This window comes from Hemitrygon akajei, chromosome 3 (genome assembly GCF_048418815.1).
Source record: "Hemitrygon akajei chromosome 3, sHemAka1.3, whole genome shotgun sequence".
Lineage (NCBI taxonomy): Eukaryota > Metazoa > Chordata > Chondrichthyes > Myliobatiformes > Dasyatidae > Hemitrygon > Hemitrygon akajei.
In genome coordinates this window covers 108260933-108287168 of record NC_133126.1, presented here as the reverse complement: position 1 = coordinate 108287168, position 26236 = coordinate 108260933, and the positions used below count along the sequence as shown (strand labels likewise).

Genomic DNA, 26236 nt, shown 5'->3' with positions numbered 1-26236 from the left:
CTTGCCTGTCTGAGTTCCTCCCGCAAACTGCTTGTTGCGGCACGGTAAACGGGGGGGGGGGGGGGGACGCTGCACAGGTTCTATGATTCTTCCTCTGTCACTGGTAGGCCTCAGGCAAAGTCTGAACCCAAACATTGGGCAAGCTGTGTGAAAGACAGTGACTATGAATGACCCAGCTCTCTGCTGAGCTCCTTCACAGTGGTATTCCCGGATCTTAAGGATCCCAGGAGCACTCTCCACCAGGCTACAAGTGAGCAGAGTTATATAAAAGTGAGGCATGGAAACAGGATCGGCAGCCCACCAGGTCTACACCAACCACGGACTGCTCATTTACAACACATTCTCATCAATTACCTACACCACAGGGGCAATGTAACAGTGACCCACCACTCAGATCATACTCTCTTCTCATTACTGTACATCAGGAAGAAGTTAGAGGAAGACTCAGGACTCACACCACCAGGATGAGGAACAGTAATAACCCCTCAGCCATCAGGCTCCTGGACCAGAGGGGATAACTTCACTCAACTGTACCCAAAACCTATGGACTCATTTCCAAGAACTCATCATCTCAAGTTCTCAATATTTATTGCTTATTTATTAATATTATTATTATTTCTTTCTTTTGGTATTTACAGTTTGTGCAGTTTTTCATTGATTGTGTTATAGTTATTATTCTCGAGAGCTTGATATCAACATCGCACTTGCATACAGTGAATCAGGCCTCAGAGTGCCCAGTCTTGTTCTCCTTCAGCAGAGTTTCAACAGGAAATGGTTGCCACTGTATTAAAGCACATATAAAGTGACTTTTATGTATGGGATTTCTATACACATTTTTTGGCTCGGATACTTTCAATTCCCACTGGAGGAAAAGGCAAAAAATGAGAACCCAGGTGTTTCCATTTCAAAGAGCACATAGAACATAAGAACATTAAAATATTATAAATTATACAGTGTATTTAAGTTATGCATTCAAACAATGCACAGAGGAACCACATTCACATTAAATAAATCTCAAAGCAATAACATGCAAATAAAAATGCTATTGCATTTTTGCAGCCGCTCTTTTACTGAGCACATCCCAGCAAATAACCAACAAGTTAGTCAGTATCTAGTCAATAGTTCAGTAGAGCTCAAGCAGATGGTCTTGAATAGTGTGAGGTATTTCTCCACAATCAAAACAGGTTAATGGAAGTAAAAAGTGAAATCTGAAATTTAAAAATAAAATGTTCAGTTCTAATGAAGAGTCATTGAACTGAGATATAAACTCACATTTTATCCTCAGTTAATGATCATCCTAGCAAGTTCAGTCTCTGGTTCAGGATATATTAACATATCAGGGTAATGGAACATTGGTCATTATCCTGAAAAGACAGACTGCAAAGTGGTGGGAAATAACGGTTCATGGACACAATACAGACTCGATCGTCTGTATACAAGGCAATATGAGAGGGATAAATATCCTAGACCGACTGCACATCAGGAATATTCGATAAAATAACAAAGGCATTTGATGGAGCAACTAACACAGATATGATAGTTGACAGCTGCTAGTTGTAGTAGTTACCAGCCAAGTGAACAAGATACCCTCACTGTGTCAAGCACTGACCTAGCTAGGTACACAAGAGACTGCAGGTGCTGGAAACTGTGGCAACAGACAATCTGCTGGAGGAACTCAGCTGGTGAAACAGCATCTCTGTGGGAGGAAAGGAATTATGGAGATGAATAAAGACTGAGCATCCATAGTGAATGGCTGAGGCCACGGGGACCAGGGAATCAGAGATTGTTCAAGTGGTGCTGTGCTAGGTGTCCCAGATGAAGGTGGGAAGGGGCTGGACAAGGGGAAAGAGAATGGAGTCGAGTTATGAGATGGGTTTGGTGGGGCGAGAGCAGACAGAAACAATGGGCCTACCAGGTCAGTTCTCTTTGTGGACCTTGAGTACGAGACAGAAGTGGGATCCTGATGTAGTGATGGTGCTGGAAGAGACAGCATGGTGTTTGTCAATGTGACCATTGTCCGGGGGTTGGTTTCCGAGAGCTGTTGCCTGGCCTCTGGAAGGTAGTGCTCAGTGCAGCAGCACTGTTCTTGCAGCGGGTTTTTCTTTCCACTGAGATCTTCCAGCAGATCGTTCAATGAATAACCAAGCAATGCTGTTCTCGCAGATCATACCTAACATCAATATGCCAGACTCCTCCATCATCCTGGGTATGTCCTGTCCTGTCCTGTCCCACTGCCTGGTCAGACAAACCAAGGAGGTGGCAGGTAGCATAAAAGTGTGAGGGTGAAGTACTAAGTTTTCTAAAATTGACCCCAGATCCTTTTAAATCTCATGGTATTGTGCTAAGTGGGATAAGCATTGCTCTAAATTCCTTGATGTTAACATATCAGAGGATCTATAATGGGACCAGTATGTAAGTGCCATCACAAAGAAGGCATAACAGTACCACCTCAGGCTAAGCCCTGCCCACCACTGAGTACATTTGCCACAAGAAAACAGCATCCATCATCAAAGACTCCCCACACCCAGTTGGTGGCCTTTTTCACTCCTGCCATTCGGCCAAAGGTACCACGCCACCAAGTTCAACGACACTTATTTCCCTACAACTATCAGGCTCCTGAACCAGCTTGGATAACTTCAATCCCCACTTCTCATCACTGATTCTATGAGCAACATACTCACTTTCAGAGACTCTTTACATTATCAGCATTAATTTTATTTACAGGTTGTTGTCTTTTACACATTGTATCAGTCTTTGTCTAAGTAAACTTTTTTGTAACATTCTATTGTATTTTTCCCCTGTAAATGCCTGCCAGAAAATGAATCTCAAGGATATATTAGCATACAGTATACTTATTTTAGTAATAAAATCACTTTGAACTTTGAACTACGGTGGAAGGACGGCAGCACATCAAGAGAGCAGCTAATCAAGGACAGTAAGATTTCACTCATAAAAAACACGAAATGCTGGCAGAACTCAGCAGGCCAGACAGCATCTATGGGAGGAGGTAGTGACGACGTTTCAGGCCAAAACCCTTCATCATGATTTCACTCATGCCTATCAACATAATGTAACGAATGTAAATTTTAATAAACAACGAGTAAGCAAAATATTGAGTTGTGTTTTCCTCAGCTGGTTTCTAATAGACTTCCTAACACACATAATAGAAAGTGGCTCCAGAAAATGACTGTGAACAGCAAAGTGGATGAAGAGGTCACAAAACAGAATGGTGCCTACACATGAATATTGTTACACGATTAATCATAATTTCCAAGGTTACTTTGTTATCATAGAGAATGTCATTAACAAACTAAGTCTTGCTGTTCCTATATTTGACCCAGGTTTCCCTGTGGTATCAATATAACTATTGATTGACATGCAATAACACATACACGATGGACCATAATTCTTAAAAAAAAATTAACCTTTACTTTAATAAACACAGAGAATTCTGTAGATGCTGGAAATCCAGAGTAACACAGACAAAATGCTGGAGTAACTCAGCAGGTCAGGCAGCAACTATACAGGGAAATAAGCAGTTAAACATTTCAGTCCAAGACCCTTCATAAGGACTTCACTTTAATACTTTACACACATTCTGCATTTTCCTTTCCCTGTGAATTCAGCTGAGCTACGTGGAAAAAAGCTATAAAGGTAGGTTACAGTTCTAACTTTATTTATATTATTTTTAGTCCTCTTTAACTACATTGAAAAAGTAAAAGTCTGCAAAAACTGGAGAAAGTTAAGTCTAACACTGACAAATCTGGAAAGAATTGTGAAGAACAGTACAAATCACGAGAAAGTTGTTGGAATAAGCAACATAGTCGGCACAAATTGGTCTAGAGAAGGCTGGGTTTAATTTCTTGAAGAGGTAACAAATAATGGTTGTGCGTTAGAGGCTGTTCATTCACCTAGTAGACAAACTGTACAAGTATCAGTTTAGGGGATCCAAGTGGATGCAGCAGGTTAGATTGAAATAGGATCAACCTGCTACCTGTGGCACTTGCACATTCTCCCTGGATCCATATCAATTTCTCCTGGATAGTCTGGTCTCCTCCACACACTAAAGCCACACCAATTAACCCACCATTCTAAAATGCTCTCGTCTCCTCCATACTCTAAAGCCACTACAATTAACCCACCATTCTAAAATGCTCTCGTCTCCTCCATACTCTAAAGCCACACCAATTAACCCACCATTCTAAAATGCTCTCGTCTCCTCCATACTCTAAAGCCACCACAATTAACCCACCATTCTAAATGGCTTCCGTAGATTGCCTCCAGTGTGGCAAAGCTGTATGGAGGAGTGACAATGATGGGATTGTAGGAAGCCTAAAATGGGATCGATATAGGATTAGATGAATGGGTACTTGATGCTTGGTAAGGAGCTAATGGGCTAAAGGGTTGTATGAGTTTTGAAGTTAGTTCAGTAGCAGAAAGAGAAAACCTATGATTGAAGGGATTGCAAGGCTATTAGGGCTGGCAGTCCTCAGTGGGACATTCCTTGTAGTTAATAATGCATTGAAAACTTTGACAGATTCATGGCCCACAAGTAAGAATTTTGCAGATGATATTAAAACTAGCAGCATGGTTAACAAGGAGGAAAAAAGCTGAAAGCTGCACCTAACATCAACTGGTAGATAAAACACTGGGAAATAGAGTTTCATCCAAGTGTGAAATAATGATGGAGGTGGCAAACAAACCTGTGGAATACACAACAGGCAGTGTGATACCGAACCATGTGGTGAAACACAGGAGCCTGAATAATATGTCACTGTTCCCTGTACAGTGAAACTGAACCATATGGAGCCTGAATAATATGTCACTGTTCCCTGTACAGTGATACTGAACCATGTGGAGCCTGAATAATATGTCACTGTTCCCTGTACAGTGAAACTGAACCATGTGGTTAAACACAGGAGCCTGAATTATATGTCACTGTTCCCTGTACAGTGATACTAAACCATGTGGAGCCTGAATAATATGTCACTGTTCCCTGTACAGTGAAACTGAACCATATGGAGCCTGAATAATATGTCACTGTTCCCTGTACAGTGAAACTGAACCATATGGAGCCTGAATAATATGTCACTGTTCCCTGTACAGTGATACTAAACCATGTGGAGCCTGAATAATATGTCACTGTTCCCTGTACAGTGAAACTGAACCATGTGGAGCCTGAATTATATGTCACTGTTCCCTGTACAGTGATACTAAACCATGTGGAGCCTGAATAATATGTCACTGTTCCCTGTACAGTGAAACTGAACCATGTGGAGCCTGAATTATATGTCACTGTTCCCTGTACAGTGAAACTGAACCATGTGGAGCCTGAATAATATGTCACTGTTCCCTGTACAGTGAAACTGAACCATGTGGAGCCTGAATTATATGTCACTGTTCCCTGTACAGTGAAACTGAACCATATGGAGCCTGAATAATATGTCACTGTTCCCTGTACAGTGATACTGAACCATATGGAGCCTGAATAATATGTCACTGTTCCCTGTACAGTGAAACTGAACCATGTGGAGCCTGAATTATATGTCTACTGTTCCCTGTTCAGTGCGATATTGAACTATATGGTGATACACAGGAGCCTTGGCAAAACAGTCATATAAAAGGGCTAACAAGGCATAGGGGAACTTGCTGTTTTAGTCAATGTACAGAAGAGATCACCAGGTATATGAATAATGTAATAGCAGCATTAATTGGTTAATTAATTTAAACAAATTTCATGACATATATTGGTGATATTAAACCTGATTCTGAATTGGTTTATTATGGTCACACGTTCAGAAGTATAGTGAAAAGCTGTTAATCATGCCAAACATAGGTATATCGAGGTGAAAGAAGGGAAAAAATGCAGAATATAGAGTTGCAGTTGCAGAGAAAGTGCAGAACAGGGAGACAAGAAGATGCAAGGGCCAAAATGTAGCATAGCAGACCAAGAGATCACAAGTTCATCTTCAGCATCTGAAAGATTCCAGATTGTTTAATGTCACTTCCTGTACACAAGTGGAAGGAGAATGAAATAACTGTTTATTTGTATCCGATGCAGCACAAAAATAAGATAAAAGGTGAAGAATACAATAATGAAGTAGAAACAGCCAATAAATACATTAGATAGCAATATACATAAAGTGACTGTATATCCACAGTGATGCTATGCTGTTGATGTTACAGCAGGTGACTGATGGGAAATAAAGTCATGGTGGGGTTACTTGGTCTTCGGGAAAGTAACTGTTTTTTGAGTCTAGTGGTCCTGGCATGGAGGATACGTAGCCTCCTCACTAATACGAGTGGGACAAACCCACTATAAGCTGCTGTGTGGGATCCTTCATAATGTTACTGGCCCATTCCTTGATGACAGGAAGAGTGGTGCTGGTAATGAATCGGCCCCCGATCCTACAGATGGCTGCTATAAAGCATTGTGTTAATCACCGGGCTACTGTGCAGCCTATTGATAATTATGTCGCCAAGACTGGAAAATTATACTCAAGAAGAAAGTCTAACCAGGCTGTTTACAAAAGAAGCTGAGAGGAGAATTAAAAAGGCTGCATAAAATTAGAATAGGACAGTTGAAATGATATGTAAGGACTTATTCCCCAGCAAAAAGAATCATATTTAGGAAACATAAATTTAGAAGGTTTTAGACAAAACATTAGTGAATGGGACAAGGGTTGCAGTGGTTGGCATGGAACGGGTGCTCTGAAAGATCTATTTACCTTCTGTACGGTTTTATGATTCTATGACTAGGGAGAAAAATTACAGCAGAAAAATCCACTGAATGGGCAAGGCCTGGAAAATTATAGGGTTGTAAATCAAAGAGCTACTTATATACTGCAGTTCCTCTTTTTCTTAGCATGATCACAGTGGGCTGAATGGCCTCCTTCTGGGTTATGTTTCTATGATACAGTGATTTCCAGTTTGTTATGAATACCTGTGGCACTGGCATCTTGTGTAACCAAAACATACTGACGGACCGTGCAGAGTGTGACTCCAAATAAATAGCCTTGTACATCCAAGCAGCCTGGAAGTAATTGCATTTTCATTTCAGCACTTAATTATTTATTAAACGTGGTCAAGCATCAGCTTCTTCTGCTTTGAATGAATGAAAGAGAAGGGAAACAGTTGAATGGTAGTGGTGTGTTCTCTCTTCGACAGCAACACCTGCATCACTGTCACCCACTGACACTGCCATGTATAAACTAGGTGAAGCAAGCCTTTCATATTATACAAGGGCTGTCAGTGACTCGCTTGGCTGCTTACTGTCATTACTTCGTACCAGATAGAGGTATTCTATTTGTATCAACCCATAGCCTGTCAAAAACAGATAGCACAATGCTGCAGACCATAGTGTTTGAGTGTGTGCACGCGCCCGTGTGTGTGTGTGTGAGAGAGAGAGAGAGAGAGAGAGTGTGTGTGTGTGTGTGTGTGTGATTGTGCGTATGTGTGTGCATGTGCGTGTGTTACTGTCTAGGCTTCATTTCAACAAATTGATTGTTTTCATGTACAGGAACTGTGATGAAAATCCGTACTCTTCTATAATTTTGTTATTTGGGAAGCATTTAGAATGTTAGATAGTCTTTAGAATTTGCTGTTTCGGACAGTTGTGAAGGTTCAGTCACGGAAGATATTCAAGACAGAGTTTGATAGGTTTTTCGATGTTAAAAAAACAGAGGTAAATGACCAGTCTGGAATTAAAGTCTCCCTCTATCCTTCTGGCTCCGTCATCACCTATTGTCAACGTTGACTGAAAATACTCCCACAGAGTTTAGTGCAGGCAAACACACATTCGCTTTAAATGGATTTCTCTCACGTATTCTGGTTCAGAGATCAATAAATCAGGTTCACACCTCAAAGTCACCTCTGAATGTAGAGACTACCTAAAGGGTCAACAAAGACCAGAAACCACGTTCATTGTAAGGTACGGTTTAGGTACCGTGGTCACCTCAGCAGTCCAGGTCAGCATCTTCCACTTATACTGAAGCTGCAACTGTGGTGGGAGTTCATTCTGTAACCAGTTTACAATGGAGGATGGGCAGGCATTTGCAGATGACAAGGTCACAATATTAAAAACAAGAGGTAGGAAAGCAGGACTGCGCCAAGACTTGCACCTTGTCACTTAGAGCTGCACGATGATGGTTTCCTAGGCAGTGATGGTGCAGAGTTAAGTATTGGCCATGAGCCAGCACACTTTCAACATCAGCCAAGATAGGTCATAAGGAAGTGATCAAATGCAACAAAAACCACAAGCAATCTGCGTTTTCTTTTGCAACCAGTCAACAATGCAGGCTGGAGGTGAAAACTGAGAGTTTATTCTGATACCATTCTCCTTCTACCTGCCCGATTATTCCTCCTTCACATTTTCCCTCATCTCCACCACGTATTTCTGAACTTCAGAGATTCACATATCTTGGTACCTACACCAAATCATAAACACCACAACAAACTCATTCCCGCAATACTAGTCCCTCCTCAAACCAGCAAAATACACACTCCCCAAGTACTAATCTCCACCTCTGTTTGCCAACCACAACCCCCAATCACCTCTTCTCAACTACCATTCCCAGCATCACTCCACAACCATATCTCCCCCCACCACTCCCACACCGCCATCACTAACACCCAAGCTATCCTGTGCACCAGGTACAGTTAATGTGAGAGTCAGACTCACCAGAGAACTGGTGTAGGTAGGATCAGAGGTGTCATCCTGGAGGTAGCGGGAGAGGCCGAAGTCAGACACCTTGCACACCAGGTTGCTGTTGACTAGGATGTTGCGAGCAGCCAGGTCACGATGTACGTAATTCATCTCTGACAGATACTTCATCCCTGCAGCTATGCCCCGCAGCATACCCACCAGCTGGATCACAGTGAACTGCCCATCATTTTGCTGTAGGAGGTGAAAAGATTCATTAGGCCATGTGAGTTTCAAAAAGAGAGAGCGTTCAGCCCAGCAGTGAGGTGCGCGAGGTGGAAACAGCCTGTGTCTGCCTTCCACCTTACTCCTCCTAGCTGAACAGCAGCTTCCCAACCAGCCCAAGTGTCTATCCCACTCCATCAACACCCAAAGCCTTTCACGTGTACATCCCCCCCTCACAACATCAACCCTGCAACACCCAAACCGACACCCACTCCCACAACATTCAAACCACAACAGCAAAGCTTCACAACATTCACCTCACACTCCACCAACTACCAAGTAGAATTTACAACCACACTATGACACACTTTCCATATCACCTAACCCCTGCCCTTGCACACGCACAGCACATTTAACTCAAACAAACCCCCATCAATTATACCGAGGCCCCAGCTCCACAACATCCAATCCCCACCCTCATCCCACGCACAATCTACTGTGACAGTCTTGAATCTTTGACAGGTAGCTTCATTAGCCTGGGAGTCCAATAATGTATTTAACTGTGGAATTCAACACCCCCAGATCACCCTTGGATCACCAGTCCACGTGTTCCAGTTATTGTTATCTATAATCTAGTTTGATGTTTTTAAGTAATGTTGAGGGTAACAGAAACAACCTCCAAGAGGACCAGAACCTTGTTGGGGTTTGGAGGCTTACGTGCCTCAATGACCCAGAGAGTCTGGACTCAGGGCTTTATGCTTTCGCTCTTGGTAGGGTCACCCATCGAAACAGGTCAAAGGGTAGAGGACAGACTGAGAGTGGTCCACCAGTCTTCCAGGTTCAAGGGTTCACCTCAGGGCTAACAACCCTGACTGGTAAAACAAAATTGTGATGGAAACAGCAATGAAGAATCCTTCTACATCTGAGTACAATGGTATTCCTGAATCTCCACCTAGAACCTGCATACACGACAGTAGTGAAAACTGACAGAAAGCTACTGACACGATGAAGGAAGCTTTGAACACCGCCAGAGATGGAGGACCTTCATTGCTGCCCGAAACGTCAGCAGCGAGCAAGTGACAGAAACAAGCACACCCATACAATAACAGAGTTGGAGTGTAAATTCTTCCTCAGTGAATGAGAAGTTACCTACTCAATTTGTTTTAATCTCTCAAAGGACAGAGAGAATGTGTGTAAAATATACAAATGTTTAATTTTGTGTTTGGGTGTGATGTGAAACCACTAAAGATACTGAAGTGCACAAATCCTGAATGATATTTTGGATTTCCAAATTGGATAACGTGCATGACAGGTGGCATAATTGAAAGAGGACATGGATGAATGGACTACAAGGTTCACAGACATTACAAAGATTGGCAGCACTGTCGATTGTGTAGAAGATTGCCAAAGGATATAGGGGAATATAGATCATCTGCATATATGGGCAGAAAAATGTTAAATGGAATTTAATCTAGCCAAGTGTGAGGTGTACTTTGGGAAATCAACTGTAAAGGGAAAGTGCACAGGGCTCTTAACACCACTGGTGTACAGAGGGACTGAGGTGTCCAAGTCCAAAGCTCTTTGAAAGTGGCTGTACAGGTTGATATGGTAATAAAGAAAGCACATGGCAAACTTGCATTTGTTAGTCAAGGCACTGAGCTCAGGAGTCAGAAAGTTATGTTGCAGCTTTATGAAACTTTGGCCACACCTGAAGTATTGCATTCAATTCTATTTGCCCTGTTCTGGTAAAGGTCAACATGAGGAAATCTGCAGATGCTGGAAATTCAAACAACATACACAAAATGACGAAGGGTCTCGGCCCGAAACGTCGACAGCGCTTCTCCCTATAGATGCTGCCTGGCCTGCTGTGTTCCACCAGCATTTTGCGTGTGTTGTCTGGTAAAGGTATGCAGGTTTTAGAAAGGGCACCACAGAGGGTGACAAGGATGCTGCCTGGATTAAAGGATTGTTCTATAAGAAGATGTCGGACAAACTTGGGTTGTGTTTCTTCTGGAGTGGTGGAGGCTAAATGGGAGATCTGATAGAAGTTTATAGAACATAGAATAGTACAGCACAGTACAGGCCCTTTGGCCCACAATGTTGCGCTGACCCTTAAACCCTGCCTCCCATATAACCCACCCCCCACCTTAAATTCCTCCATATACCTGTCTAGTAGTTTCTTAAATTTCACTATTCATCTGCCTCCACCGACTCAGGCAGTGCATTTCACGCAACAACCACTCTCTGAGTAAAAAAACCTTAATCTAATATACCCCTTGAACTTCCCACCCCTTACCTTAAAACCATGTCCTCTTGTACTGAGCAGTGGTGCCCTGGGGAAGAGGCGCTGGCTGTCCACTCTATCTATTCTTCTTAATATCTTGTATACCTCTATCATGTCTCCTCTCATCCTCCTTCTCTCCAAAGAGTAAAGCCCTAGCTCCCTTAATCTCTGATCATAATGCATACTCTCTAAACCAGGCAGCATCCTGGTAAATCTCCTCTGTACCCTTTCCAATGCTTCCACATCCTTCCTATAGTGAGACGACCAGAACTGGACACAGTACTCCAAGTGTGGCCTAACCAGAGTTTTATAGAGCTGCTTCATTACCTCACACCTCTTAAACTCTATCCCTCAACTTATGAAAGCAAACACCCCATAAGCTTTCTTAACTGGTTATGAGAGGCACAGAGTCGGTAGCTGTTATATTTTTCCCAGGGTTAACGTGTTCAATACTAGGGGGATGCATTTAAGGTGACAGAGGATAAGTTCAAAGGAGATGTGCAGGGCAATTTTCTTTATACAGAGTAGGGGTGCCTGGAATGTGTTGCCAGGAATGCTAGTGGAGGTAAATATGATAGATGCATTTAAAAGGTTCCTAGATAATGACATGAATGTGAAAAGAATGGAGGGACATGGACGTTGTGCAGGCAGAGGGAATGGTTTAGTTTGGTGTTTAATTGCTAGTTAAATTAGCCTGGCACAACGTTGTGGGTGGAAGAACCTGCTCCTGTGCTGTACTCTTCTATGTGACTGAGAGACTAAGTTAGCAGTGGCATGGAAAATCCCAGTGGAGATTAGTACCAGGAAGGAAGCTCTGTTATCCACATACCAAATGACTTATTGAGAAGCCAATGTCCCAGCTATCTGAAATACCAAAGTAAAAGCATTTAGTAACAAAATCAAAACAGGGGTGGAGGGGCACAGTGATGCAGCTGGTAGACCTGACCTAAGTGTTGTCTCTATTCAGTTTGCATATTGTTCTAGGACTGCAGGTGTTGCCGTTTCCTGGTACATAACAAAGGCCTTCAAGTTGAAAGGTTAATTGGCCAAAGTTGATTGTCACTAGTGTGGGGAGTTGATAAGAGTGTGGAGAGAATAACTTTATGATTAGAGTAAACTGTTGCTTGGTGGTCAAGAGATTTTTCCTGTGCTGTAAGACTCTATCATTGATGAATATTCTCAGAGGCCATTTTATTAGATACATCTGTTCATTAACGCAAATATCTAAATCAACCAATCATGTGGCAGCAACTTAATGCATAAAAGCATGCAGACATGGTCAAGAGGTTCAGTTGTTCTTCAGACCAAAGATCAGAATGGGGAAGAAATGTGATCTTAGTGACTTGTGTCAGGTGTCAGGTGGGATTTTCACACATACCAATCTTTAGAGTTCACAGAGAAAAGTGCAAAAACAAAATAAAACAAAATCCAGTGAATGGCAGTTCTGTGGGTGTAAATGCCTTGCTAATAAGAGGTCAGAGGAGAATAGGCAGACTGGTTCAAGTTGACAGGAAGGCAACAGTAACTCAGATAACCAGGTGCTTACAACAGTGGTGTGCAGAAGAGCATCTCTGACTGCACAACATGTTGAACCTTGAAGTGGATGGGCGACTGCAGCAGCAGAAGACCATGAACGTACCGTTAGTGACCACTTTATTAGGTACTGGAAGTGCCACTGAATGTATTTCAAATGAGAATTCCAAGGAATCAATCAACAGAGATGTTTGTTTTCTCATGAAAGTTCTCCACATTGAAGCTAAAAGTAATACAGAAAACTGTTTGAAATGATAGACTGGGACTAGATCATAGCAACCTTGTGGTCTATGTGAACTAGTGCTGGAGAGACAACATGCTTAGAAATAATTTCTTATCCTCTATTCAAATGTTCAACCCAAACATCAGCTTCCAGCTGTCTGAAAATTTTACTTGAATTTCAAATAACTTATTGGCTTATCAGTGCAAATTACTAACGATGCTATAGTTGTAAAACAAAAGTCATATTGAAGTGTTCTCTGCCGTAATTACAATTATAAACCCTTGATGTGATCTCACAAGTCAGCAGTTTTCTGTTTTTATTTATCCCAAGCTGTTTTCTTTGTTGAGTTTATCAACAAATGGATTAGGAGCAGGAGTTGGCATTCAGCTGCTCATACCTGATCCATCATTTAATGCCATCATGGCTGTTTTAAATGTAACCTCATTTGCAGGCTATCCTGGCACCCATTTATCAAAACAGCATGTACCTCTGCTTTAAAATTATTCAAAGACTCTGCCTCCATGGCCTTTGCCTTTGATGGAGGAGCACTCTCATTACTGTCTGAAAAGTGTGACCCCTCATTTGAAAACAGTGACCCCCTCCCTGTTGTAGATTTTCGCATAAGTAGAAACAGTCTTTCCATATCCGCACTGTAGAGACCCCTCCCTTCAGCCGATTTTGACTACTACTGTCTCCTTGTGAAAGTTTATGTTAAATCCTTCATCTTTTAAAATATTTTTGAACATTTGTCTCCATCACAAGCAGTAAAACTGAAACTTAGTGGCCTGGTTATTGCTTTTCATAGAGCCTTGTGGAACAGAAAAGCACAGGTTTGAGCAGGATGACTGCTGCCGGAGACAAGTACAACAGGGATAATGGACTGAATACTGGGTCACTGATTACAGCACAGCCTACTCTCTGCTCCCAAAAAGAAGACTATGAATATTAAATCAAAGCATATTATTTTCTGAGTGTAATCTTGCTATCCAGAAGGACTTGCTGTGAAGTTCTGTTTAAACCACCAGCTTCTAGGCTTCATGGCAAGACCTTTTACTTTTCTCATCATTTTCACTGAGGTCTAAACAATTGGAAACTATACTTCCGGATAGTATGAAAGTCTTAGACACTGGTGCATTAGGAAAAGGGATGCGGAGGACCTGGATGGAGATGAGTGAGGAGTGAGTGGAGGGGCTGAGAGAAGTTGGGATCAAGGTGCGTCGGAAAATGGTGACTCTGCATGGAGCTCTGAAGGGGATCATCAAATATTTCTGTTTAGGACTATGCAGCAGAAATACACAGTGTCAGCCATGGGTACTTCAGTAAGCAACACTGTGATCAGAAGCAGGTTAATATCACTGGCAAATGTCATGAAATTGGTTGATTTGTGTCAGCAGTACATTGCAATACAATAAAAACCTATAAAATACAATACAGAATGGAATATATTTGTAAATAATTAATAAGTAATGCAAAAAGAACACAAAGAAATGTATATATGAAGGTAGTGTACATGGGTTCATTGTCCATTCAGAAATCTGATGGCAGAGGAGAAGCTGTTCTTAAAACATTGAGTGTCTGCCTTCAGCCTCCTGTACCTCCTTCTTAATGGTAGTAATGAGAAGACGGCACGCCCTGGGTGATGGGGTCCTCAATGATGGATGCTGCCTTTTTGAGGCATTGCCTTTTGAAGATGTCCTTGATGTTGGGGAGGCTCATGCCCAGGGAGGAAATAGCTGAGTTTAAAACTTGCTGTAGCTTTTTCCGATCCTGCGCAGTTACCTCTCATATCAGATGGTGAAGCACCCAGTTAGAAAATAGAAATTTGCAAGAGACTTTGGTGTCATCATGTCACAGGACCTGCCCTGGGCCCAGCACATAACAGCAATTAAGAAGAAAGCATGGTAGTGCCTCTACTTCCTTAAAATTTTGCGAAGATTTGATGAAACCGGTGGAGGAATTGTGTTAAGTGGTGCAAGCTGAATCATCTGCAGCTCAACGTCAGTAAGACAAAGGAGATGGTGATGGACTTTAGGAAGACTAAGCCTGCACTGCTCCCTGTTACTATTGATTGTGGAGGACATAGATGTGGTGAGGACCTACAAGTACCTGGGGGGGTGCACCTGGATGACAGACTTGAGTGGAGCACCAACACAGAGGCTGTGTACAAGAAGGACTAGAGTCATCTCTGCTTCCTGAGGGAAATGTGGTCCTTTGGAGTATGCAGGACTCTCCTTCACATGTTCTTCCAGTCTGTTGTCACCAGGACAATCTTCTATGCAGTGGTGTGCTGGGGCAATGGCATCAATACAGGTGATGTCACAGGCTCAATAAACTGATAAGAAAGGCTGGCTCTGTTATAGGAGTCAAACTGGACACACTGGAGGCTGTGGTAGAACAAAGGACCCTACAGAAAATCCTAGCAATTCCAGACAATGTTTCTCACCCTCTGCATGCTACCTTGGCTGAACAGAGGAGCACTTTCAGTAAGATACTAAGACAACTGCACTGCTCCAAAGAGCACTATGTGAGGTCATTCTTATCCTTGGCCATTAGGCTCTATATAAGTCATCCTATAGCTGGGGAAGTGATGACCCCTCCCCCTCCTGTTAGACAGTCTGAGGTTGTGTGTGTGTGTGTGAGTGTGGGTGTGTGAGTGTTTGTGTGTGGGTGTGTGTGAGTGTTTGTGTGTGAGTTTGTGTGTGTGAGTGTTTGTGTGTGTGTGTGTGTGTGAGTGTGTGTGTGTGTCAAGAACAGCCTTTTCTCCTCCAAATAGTCCATCAACTGATGAATGTTTTCTTTTCCTTGTACTATTTATATTTGTAATGCTTAGTAATTTTATGTCTGCACTGTACTACTGCTGCAAATCAACACATTCCACGTCATACAATTCAGTGATGATAAATTTAATCTTGATTGTGAATGAAACAGGATTGATGGAAGAGTAATACAAAATGACTCAGTGGGCTGAACAGCCTCTTTCTACCCTGACTCTCTGAACTCAGGAGGAAGTTGTGAGTCATTTGACGAGACACCCTTTGGCAAAGGTGCTTGAATAATTACCCTGAGGAATGAATCCAGTGCTCCGTTCTCCATGAATTCCGTGATGATCATCACTGGTCGACTCTTGGTCACCACTCCTTCCAAGCGGATGATGTTTGGATGGTCAAACTGGCCCATGATACTGGCCTCACTCAGAAAATCTCGCCGTTGCTTCTCAGAGTAGGCAGCCTTTAGAGTTTTAATTGCTGCGTAGATTTCACGCTTTGCTGATAGCTTGAGGCGGCCCTTGTACACTTCCCCAAATTCTCCTGGATGGGCAAAAAGGGGATATGTGTGTGTGTGGTTACAAGACAAGGTTAAGTTAAAAAAAGTGAAACCAGGTAATTTAACAAATAAAAAAACCTCAGTTACAGCTACACTGCAAAATACGTCCCACAAGTGAGAAGGAAAGTCAATGTGTGCAGCATCTGAAACACAACAAGATGTACCTGCTCCAATTACTTCCTCAATTTTCACACACGAGACATCAATCTCCTTGGCAAACTCCCGGACAGCCTCATTTGGATCCTCATAAGTGAATGGATCAATGTAGATCTTCATCCCAGGAGAACCTACGGAGTTCAGACAGCAGATATCAATCAAATCAGCTGCCACTAGGGCATTTACAAAGCCACAGGATCTTCCCATCTACCTCTGGTCTTGTCATGAATATGAAACACTGACAGTCTGTGGAAAAAATCGACACTTGGACTTACGGTAAAGAGATGGCTTTCACATATCTCCTGACTGAGGAAATCTGTGGTTTATAAGATTCCTTCTGTTTTCAATGAACAAATATATCTCTTCACGAAACAGGTTGGCTGGAGCTAGTCAACAACTTTAATTGCAACAGAGAGTGTAAACAGTAGTAAGGTAACAGATTAGACTGTGAGGAGAATTTAAAATGAATCCATCAAATTTTCTGCTTTGCTGTTTCTTGACAGTCCTCTTCAACCTGGTCCATCAGCATACATTGGCATATATTCTCACCTCATTATAACGCTCTAAGGCCCCAGTGACCAATAGGTCAAGAATCCAGAGTGAATCTTAATCATTCTGCTCAAATATTACTGCTTGCATTTTGAACATTTTGAAATATTAATTATAGCTATTATAATTAACTTTCTTAACTTATTCCAGTAATGCAGGGGTTCCCAACCTTTCTTATGCCATGTACCCCTACCATTAAATGGGGGATCTGTGGACCCTAGGATGCACTAAAGTGAGTCACAGTTAATGCTGGTGAGCTGACTGAATGGTAAGCAGGGCTGGAGCTGAACTCTGTACATAAGGGATGCCGATGGGAGTTGCCCTCCTTCCCATAATCCACCAATTGTAAAAGAGAATTGGTGATAACGTCCTCCATAGTTGTATGTCTAGTAGGTGAGAGTAGGACTCGACTTAACCTTGACCCCAGATAATGATGGTGACACCTGATGTCACGAAATTTAGATGTCTGAATTCTGGAGAGTAGGACAGTTAGTGTAAGCTACTGACAAGAAGACAAGAAGGAAAGCTTGGAAGCAAATCGGCTCTAAAGGTGTTTGGGCTGCAATCAACCTTTGGGAAATGTACAAGCTCTACCACCAGGACGGATATGGGACAAGAGCACCCACCAGATCCCCTCCAAGTCACATACATACCATGCTGATTTGGAAATACAGTCCTTATCCGCGGGGGATTGATTCCAGGACCTCCTGCGGATACCAAAATTCGCGGATGCTCAAGTCCCTTATTTACCATGTATCAGTGTGGTGGTCTTTAGGACCCAGCGGAACCCCAGACTTTATTTAACATGTCTCTGCTCAGTGGACATCAGGACCTGGTGGTGCAGCTCTGAATCGGCAGTGTTTCTGTTCACGAAAATAATCACGATCGCGATTGAAAATAAGGTGGAAGCAATAAAGCAATCGGAAAGAGGTGAAACTCCATCGGTCACTGGAAAAGCGTTAGGCTACAGTCGGTCAACAATTAGAACAATTTTAATGCAGCATGTGAAAGGCCCTGCCCTGATGAAAACTACAATTATTACTAAGCAACACAGTGGTTTAATCACTGGAATACGTATGTTTCTTAAGTGTTTTATATGCATAGAAAGGTAAAATATGTACTATATACTAAGAAAAACGTTTGACTAACTGGCGCTAAATAATATCTGTTCCTGTTCCGACTTCAAATCCGACTTAAAGACGGACTCAGGAATGGAACTCATTCATAACCCGGGTCTGCCTGTACTTTTAAGTCATTTCTAGATTACTTATAATACTTAATACAATGTAAATGCTATGTAAATAGTTGTTATACTGTATTGCTTAGGGAATAATGACAAGAAAAAATAGTCTGTACATGCTTAAGCAACGAATGCTGGAGAGAGAACTTCTGGGTTTTCCCGATCCGCGGTTGATTGAATCCGCGCATACAGAATCCACGGATAAGGAGGGCCGACTGTATATCATCAATCCTTCATCATAGCTGAGTATAAACCCTGGAAGTCTCTCCCCAGGCACACTAAGGAGGTACTTCATCATGAGAAACAGATTCCACTAAAATTCAAAATGTTTAATTTTCATACATTAAGTGGCAAGAGAGAATACCTGCCTCTCCAAAATATGCTGGCTTTATTGATTATTATTAGAAGGCTAAGGTGGGTAGATTTCTTTTGAGTAAGATTATCAAGGGGAGTAGATGAAGGGGCAGTGAATGGAACTGTAATTAAGAGTACGAGAATCGATAATGGTAATTTGAAATTTAAAATTATAATCTAAGTGATTTTTGGGGCTGAATAACCTTCAGAAATGCTGAAAGGTGCTTGTGCCAACTTCACGTGTGTGACAGAGGGCATGAACTGCCATATAATGCGTCAATGGAACCCGTTGAGCTGTGCTGGCTGTTTCATCTGCTATCCAACTAGACCCACATCCCTTACGAATTTTCCCTTCACATGAACCTGGATCCAATCTGCAATAAAGGTCATTAAAGTTATTGTGTGAAACAGCATGGAAACAGGCCCTTTGGCCCACTGAGTCTATGTCGATCATAAAATAGCCATTTAATCCACTTCCACACTGATTCCATTTGTTCATTCTACCCACATTCCTGTCAACTCCCCCCGATTCAACCACTCACCTGGGGTAATCTACAGTGGAAAATTAACGTACCCAAAGCACAGATCTTAGGGATCTGGGAGGAAACCAACAGTCACAGCGAAAGTGTGCAAGCTCCACATAGACTGCACTGGAGGTGAGGATAGAACCTGAGTTTCCTAAACTCTGAGCAGTGGATCTACTCTGCTGCCCATTGAATCTGCTTCTAGCACTCTCAGCACATTTCATAACTTAGAAACATGCTGTGTAAGACATTCTGTTCCCCTTTGTTCATTTGCCTCCTTATTTACTTTCTGCACTCATTTGTCCAAAACTAGAGTCATAGAGCACAGATACAGGTCCTTTGGCTCATCTAGTCTGTGCCTGGCTATTATTCTGTCTAATCCCATCAACCTGCACCTGAACCATAGCCCTTCATTCCCCTCCCATTCATGTACTTATCCAAATGTCTTTGCAATCAAACCCACATCCACCACATCTACCGGCAGCTCGTTCCACACTTGAACCACTCTCTGAGTGAAGAACATCTTGCTCAGGTTCCCCTTAAATATTTCAGTTTTCAGGAAGGATGTGAAAACCATAGAAAGGGTGCAGAGGAGATTTACAAGGATGTTGCCTGGATTGGGGAGCATATCTTACGAGAATAAGTTGAGCAAACTTGGCCTTTTCTCCTTGGAGCAACGGAGGATGAGAGGTGACCTGATAGAGGTGTATAAGATGATAAGAGGCATTGATCATGTGGATAGTCAGAGGCCTTTTTCCCAGGGCTGAAATGGCTAGCGCAAGAGGGCGCAGTTTTAAGGTGCTGGGGAGTAGGTACAGAGGAGCTGTCAGGGGTAAGTTTTTTACACAGAGAGTGGTGAGTGCGTGGAATGGGCTGCCAGTGATGGTGGTGGAGGTGGATACGATAGGGTCTTTTGAGACTCCTGGATAGGTACATGGAGCTTAGAAAAATAGAGGGCTATGTGTAACCCTAGGTAATTTCTAAAGTAAGTACATGTTCAGCACAGTGTTGTGGGCCGAAGGGCCTGTATTGTGCTGTAGGTTTTCTATGTTTCTAAGTTTCACCTTTAAACTATGTTCTCTAGTTCTTGTCTCACCCAACCTCAGTTGAGAAAGCCTGCATACATTTACACTATTTATACTTCTTATAATTTTGTCTACTTCAATCAAATCTCCCCTCATTATCCTATGCTTCAGGGAATAAAGTCCTAACCTATTCAACTGTGCCTTATAACTCAGGTTCTCAAGTAATGGCAACATCCTTATAAATCTTCTCTGCACTGTTTCAAACTTATTAATATCTTTCCTTTAGATGTGACCAAAATTGCACATAATACTCCAAATTTGGTCTTGTCAATGTATTATACAATTTCAACACAACATCCCAGCTCCTATACTCAATACTCCGAATTATGCAGGCCAATGTGTCGAATGCTCTACCTGTGAGCCCACGTTCAATGAGATATGGATCTGTATTTCCAGGTTCCTCGGTTCTACCACACTCTAGGTTTCACTGAGTGAGTCCTACCCTGGTATGTCCTGTCAAAGGGCAACAGCTCACATTTGTCTGCAGTAAATTACATGCCATTTTTCAATCCATTTTTCCAGCTGGTTTCCAGCTCCCACTGCTGGTTTTGATCGTCTTCCTTACTGTCCACTATATCACCCAATCTTGTGTCACACCACTAGTCACAGTCCCCCAAGAAAGAGGCAGATATCCACTACCACCCTCTGTCTACTGCTAACAACTCAACCTCTGGATCAGCTTCCCATGTGGGATTTTCTCAAAGGACTTTCTGTAGGCAACATCCACTGCCCCTCCTTCAGCAACATTCGGTTAACTTCATTGAAAAACTAAAAATTTGGTTAGACCCGACCTACAATGCAGAAAGCCATGTTGACTATCCCTAATTAGGCCTGTCTATCCAAATACTTACATTTCTCGTCCCTTAGAATACATTCCAATAACTTACCCACCTAATGTCAGGTTCATTGGCCTATAATTTCCCAGCTCACTCTTAGACCCTTTCTCGAACCTCGCTTGTGGCTAGGGATGTTTTATATACCTCTGCAAGGACCTGCAACTTCGCCACTCACCTCCCACACGACATGAGGAGACACCTTGTCAAGCCCTGGGCACTCAGCCAATCTAATTCTTTTTTTCCAAAACAGCGAACACCTCCTCTTTTGTAATCTGAATATGATCCATGACCACACAATTGTTTTGCATCAGTTCTACAGACTCTGTGTCTGGCTCCCAAGTAAATGCAGAATCAAAAAATCATTTTAAGATCATCCCCATCTCTTTTAGCTCAAGACATAGATAACCACACTGATCTCCAGGTGCACCAATTCTGACTTGTTATCTTTTCCCTCTTAACATACCTGTAGAAGTCCTTGAGATTCTCCTTCATCTTGTCCGTACTTGTAATATTTCACTTTTGAAGGCCTCCCACTTACTATGCATCCCTTTGCCAGAAGACAACCTATGCCAATCCACACCTGCCAGAATCAATCTGATGCAACCAAAATTGGCCTTTGTCCAATTTATAACCTCAAAGCAAGAAGTCCTATACTTCTCCATAATAACCTTGAACCTAATAGAATTATGTTCTCCAGATCCAAAGTATTTCCCTATATATAAATCTGATACTGTCCTGCCTCATTACCTAATAGGAAATCCAGTATCTTGCTCTCTCTGTTTGACACCTCTACTAAGGAAACTTTCCTGCAGATATTTGACAAAGTCTATTCTATCCAATATTGTTATAGTATGGGGGGGGGGGGGTCCTAGTCACTGTGTGGTAAGTTTAAATTATCTAGTATCACAACCTTATTTTTCTTTCAACTCTTTGATATCTCTCTACAAATTTACTCCTCTAAATCCTGCTGACTACTGGGAGAAATAGAATACAATCCCATTAATGCAGTCAAACCTTTCTTATTCCTCCATTCCGCCCATATAGCCTTGAGCTCTCCAGTCTCTCCTGTCTGAGCACTGCTGTGACATTTTATCTGATGAGTAATGCCAGTCCTCCTCCCTCTACCTTGTCTAAAACAACAGAACTGTCATAATTCCATGCTCTAAGTTATCTGCTTTACCTCCGTGCATTGAAATATACACAACTATGAACATTAGTGCCTCCTTGCTGGACCTTTTGATTCCTGACTTTGTTTATCACCCTACCATCTATTCCCCTACAGCAGTGGTTCCCAATCTTTTTTTGGCCATGCCCCACCTAATCACCTCTAAAATCCTGATGCCCCCTGTGGTGATATATAATTCTTATTATTCAAAAAGTGAACTCCTATTCACCTGGAGGAAGCCTAAAAGACCATTAACTTGGTTTAAACAAGCTTCCAAAGAACATGGCATTCATGAAAGAGAAAAATAAAAGAACCAAAGGACTGTTAAAGTTCTGAGGAAGAAATTACTAAGAAATTGTAAAAAAAAACATTAAGTGATATTAAAATAATAATAATAATAATAAATAAATAAAACAATGCTGATTCGTTTCTACAGCATACAAAGACAGATACACCGTTTAAAAGAGATGATGCAATGTACACACCTTCACACCACCAAGAACCGAAAGCTACTGCAAAAAACAGCATTGGCGCGACCTCGTACGAGTTTCTGACGCGTTTGGACTTGTTCATTCGTTCCTTCCTACATCAGTCAATTCATTAATTTAATTATGAAAGCCATTTGATGGTTGTAATGATGGTGATACACTATATATACAGTACATACGCAATTACACATGTACATACACACAAGTATTTTTATGTATGCATACTGTATATACACATATGTATTAACTCGCACACACACTCATACTCACACAGACTTACTAGAAAAAATTCACTGTTGATAACTCATTCTCCAATTGCCCCCCTTAAAAATCAAATTACCCCCCTGTGGGGCGTACGCCCCACGTTGGGAACCACTGCCCTACAGCCACCCTGGTTCCCACCCCCTGCAGTTCTAATTTGAACCTCCCTGAGCTGCACTACTAAACCTTTCTGCAAGGATGAGGAAATCTGCAGATGCTGGAAATTCAAAGGGTCTTGGCCCGAAACGTCGACTGTATTTCTTCCTATAGATGCTGCCTGGCCTGCTGCGTTCCACCAGCATTTTGTGTGTGTTGCTCCCTGCAAGGATACTGGTGACTCACTCTCCAGTTCAGGTTCAAACTGTCCCATTTATTTTACAGGTCCCACTTACCAGCAGTTGGTCCAGCCACCCTCAAGGCGAAAATGTTCTTGCCTAGATCCTCCTAAACTAATGACCTTAAATGTTAAACACCCCTGTGATAGTCTCTGAGTTTCTCAAACCCTTTCATAGCATTAAATATTGGATAAACTTACAAGTTATCCATCCCATACTGACAATCAGTATTTCCAGAGACACAGGTTGGTTACCAAACAGAATGCCCTATTGAGTCAATCAGAGAGCAGCTGCTCTGTCCATTCCTGTGCACAAAGCACATTGGCTGGAAAAGCAGAAGTAGAATGTAATCAGTGAACAAGGTCTTTTTTTCTGTGGGAGGGGAGAAAGATTGAGCGAGGGAACAGTTCTAAATCATCTAGTGCTTCAGTTGTTCACAATGCTCTGGAAAGTATTTCAGGTTTGAAAGCTGATCCACAGCTGGAACAGAGCTGACAGTTTCATCGGTAACACAATCCTTTTCGTGCATTATAAAGCATCCCCTCGATGATGGCTGATATAATATTGTGACTGCTCTACAGCAATAGGAATATTGTCAGCATATAAATCTATCCTCCAATGTTAAAATACTTTGACACACTTTACATCTGATTTCACAGTGCAAAATTTTAAGCACAGATCTTTGCGTGGATAAGGTCACAACCATGTGCAATTTGCTAAAAAATAGCTCAAGAAACTTTTTGCACAATGCAAATGATGTGTTGATCACAAACACAAAATACTCTGCAGATGCTGGGGTCAAAGCAACATGCACAACACGCTGGAGGAACTTAGCAGGTCCAGCAGCATCCGTGGAAACGAGCAGTCAACACTTTGGGCCCAGACCCTTCGTTAGGACTGAAGAGGGAAGGGGCGGGGGCCCTATAAAGAAGGTGGGGGCAGGGTGGGAAGGAGAGGGCTGGTAGATGCCAGGTGAAAAACCAGTAAGGAGAAAGACCAAGGGGTGGGGGCGGGCAAGCAGGAAAGGTGAAGAAGGAATGTAAGGGGAAAGCACTATGGGTAGTAGAAGGAGGCAGAATCATGAGGGAGGTGATAAGCAGCTGGAGGAAGAGGCACAGGGAAATTGGGATGGGGGAAGGGAGGGGGAGGGAATTACCAGAAGTTGGAGAATTCGATGTTCATACCAAGGGGCTGGAGACTACCCAGACGGTATATGAGGCGTTGCTCCTCCACCCTGAGTTTGGTCTCATCATGGCAGTAGAGGAGGCCATGTATGGACATATCTGAATGGGAAAGTGAAGCAGAGTTGAAGTGGGTGGCAACCGGGAGATCCTGTCTGTTGTGGTGGACGGAGCGGAGGTGCTTGACGAAGCGGTTCCCCAATCTGCATTGGGTCTCGCCGATGTAGAGGAGGCCGCACCGGGAGCACCGGATGCAATAGATTACCTCAACAGACTCACAAGTGAAGTGTTGCCTCACCTGGAAGGACTGTTTGGGGCCCTGAATGGTGGCAAGAGAGGAGATGTAGGGACAGGTGTAGCACTTACGCTTGCAGGGATATGTACCCGGTGGGAGATCTGTGGAGAGGGACGTGTGGACCAGGCAGTCGCGGAAGGAACGATCCCTGCGGAAAGCAGAGAGGGGTAGAGAGGGAAAGATGTCCTTAGTGGTGGGATCCTGTTGAAGGTGGCGGAAGTTGCGGAGGATAATATGCTGGATCCGGAGGCTGGTGGGGTGATAGGTGAGGACAAGGGGAACATGGTCCCTGTTGTGGTGACGGGAGGATGGGGTGAGGGCTGAAGTGCGGGAAATGGAGGAGATGCGGGTGAGGGCATCATTGATGACGGCAGAAGGGAAACCACGATTCTTAAAGAAAGAGGACATTTGGGATGTCCTGGAACGGAAAATCTCATCCTGGGAGGGACTAGGAATAGGGAATAGCATTTTTGCATGTGGCAGGGTGGGAAGAGGTATGGTCGAGTTAGTTATGACAGTCAGTGGGTTTATAGATGTCAGTGGACAGTCTGTCTCCAGAGATGGAGACCGAGAGATCGAGAAAGGGGAAAGAAGTGTCCAAGACGGACCAAGTGAATTTGAGGGCTGGGTGGAAGTTAAGAGGCAATGTCGATGAAATTGACCAGCTCAACATGGGTGCAGGAAGCAGCACCAATGTAGTCGTTAATGAAGCGAAGGAAAAGTTGGGGAGCAGTACCAGTATAGATTTGGAGCATAGACTGTTCCACATAACCCACGAAGAGGCAGGCATAGCAGGGGCCCATGCGAGTGCCCATAGCTAAGAGAAGTTATTAAGTGTAAGTACCAGTTCCGCCTGAAGAAAGTGGGAACAGCGAAAATAAAGGCTCAATCACAGTCTTCCCCCTCTGCCCAGTGCCACTGATCAGATCACATAAGACTACATACCATTCATTACCATCCCCTGACTTCAGTGGGCAAGCCAATTCTGAATCTACACAGCCAAGATTCCCTTTTCCCTCTCTGCATGTAGCCCACTGCTGCTGTCTCTATATCCCATTGTTACTCGATTTACTGATATCTTGGTCCTGCCCTCTTTGTGGAGAAACTGGTACCTCCCATTTACCCTGTGTTTCAGTGCTGTAGTGCTGGTTGCAAAACCTCCACATCTCACCGACTGGGATGGTCATAATCAGCACCACTCAACACTCACACCAAAAAAATAGATCAATTATTTTAAAAAACAGAGATACCATAAAGATCCAAAACCAATACTCTGTCCCACACCCACTCTATAGATCAATGATCCAAAACCAATGCTCTGTCAGACACCCTCTCCATAGATCAATGATCCAAAACCAATGCTCTGTCACACACCCACTCCTTAGATCAATGATCCAAAACCAATGCTCTGTCCCACACCCTCTCCATAGATCCATGATCCAAAACCAATGCTCTGTCCCACACCCACTCCATAGATCAATGATCCAAAACCAATGCTCTGTCCCACACCCACTCCATAGATCAATGATCCAAAACC

At 42.8% G+C, this 26236-nt stretch overlaps 1 protein-coding gene across 3 annotated transcripts in view; it reads right to left on the bottom strand.

Annotated features, from left to right (window-relative positions):
- Positions 1-26236, bottom strand: part of ephb1 (EPH receptor B1) — a 649893-nt gene that overhangs the window by 79948 nt on the left and 543709 nt on the right. For all 3 annotated transcript variants that reach the window (XR_012098311.1, XM_073040560.1, XM_073040561.1), the window contains exons 10-12: positions 16395-16517; positions 15967-16214; positions 8681-8896 (exon numbers count right to left, since the gene is read on the bottom strand). Coding sequence is in view for 2 of the 3 variants with exons in the window: in XM_073040560.1 (XP_072896661.1) it covers positions 8681-8896; positions 15967-16214; positions 16395-16517 (587 nt within the window). In the remaining variant the exon portion in view is untranslated. The remainder of the gene's footprint in view (positions 1-8680; positions 8897-15966; positions 16215-16394; positions 16518-26236) is intronic.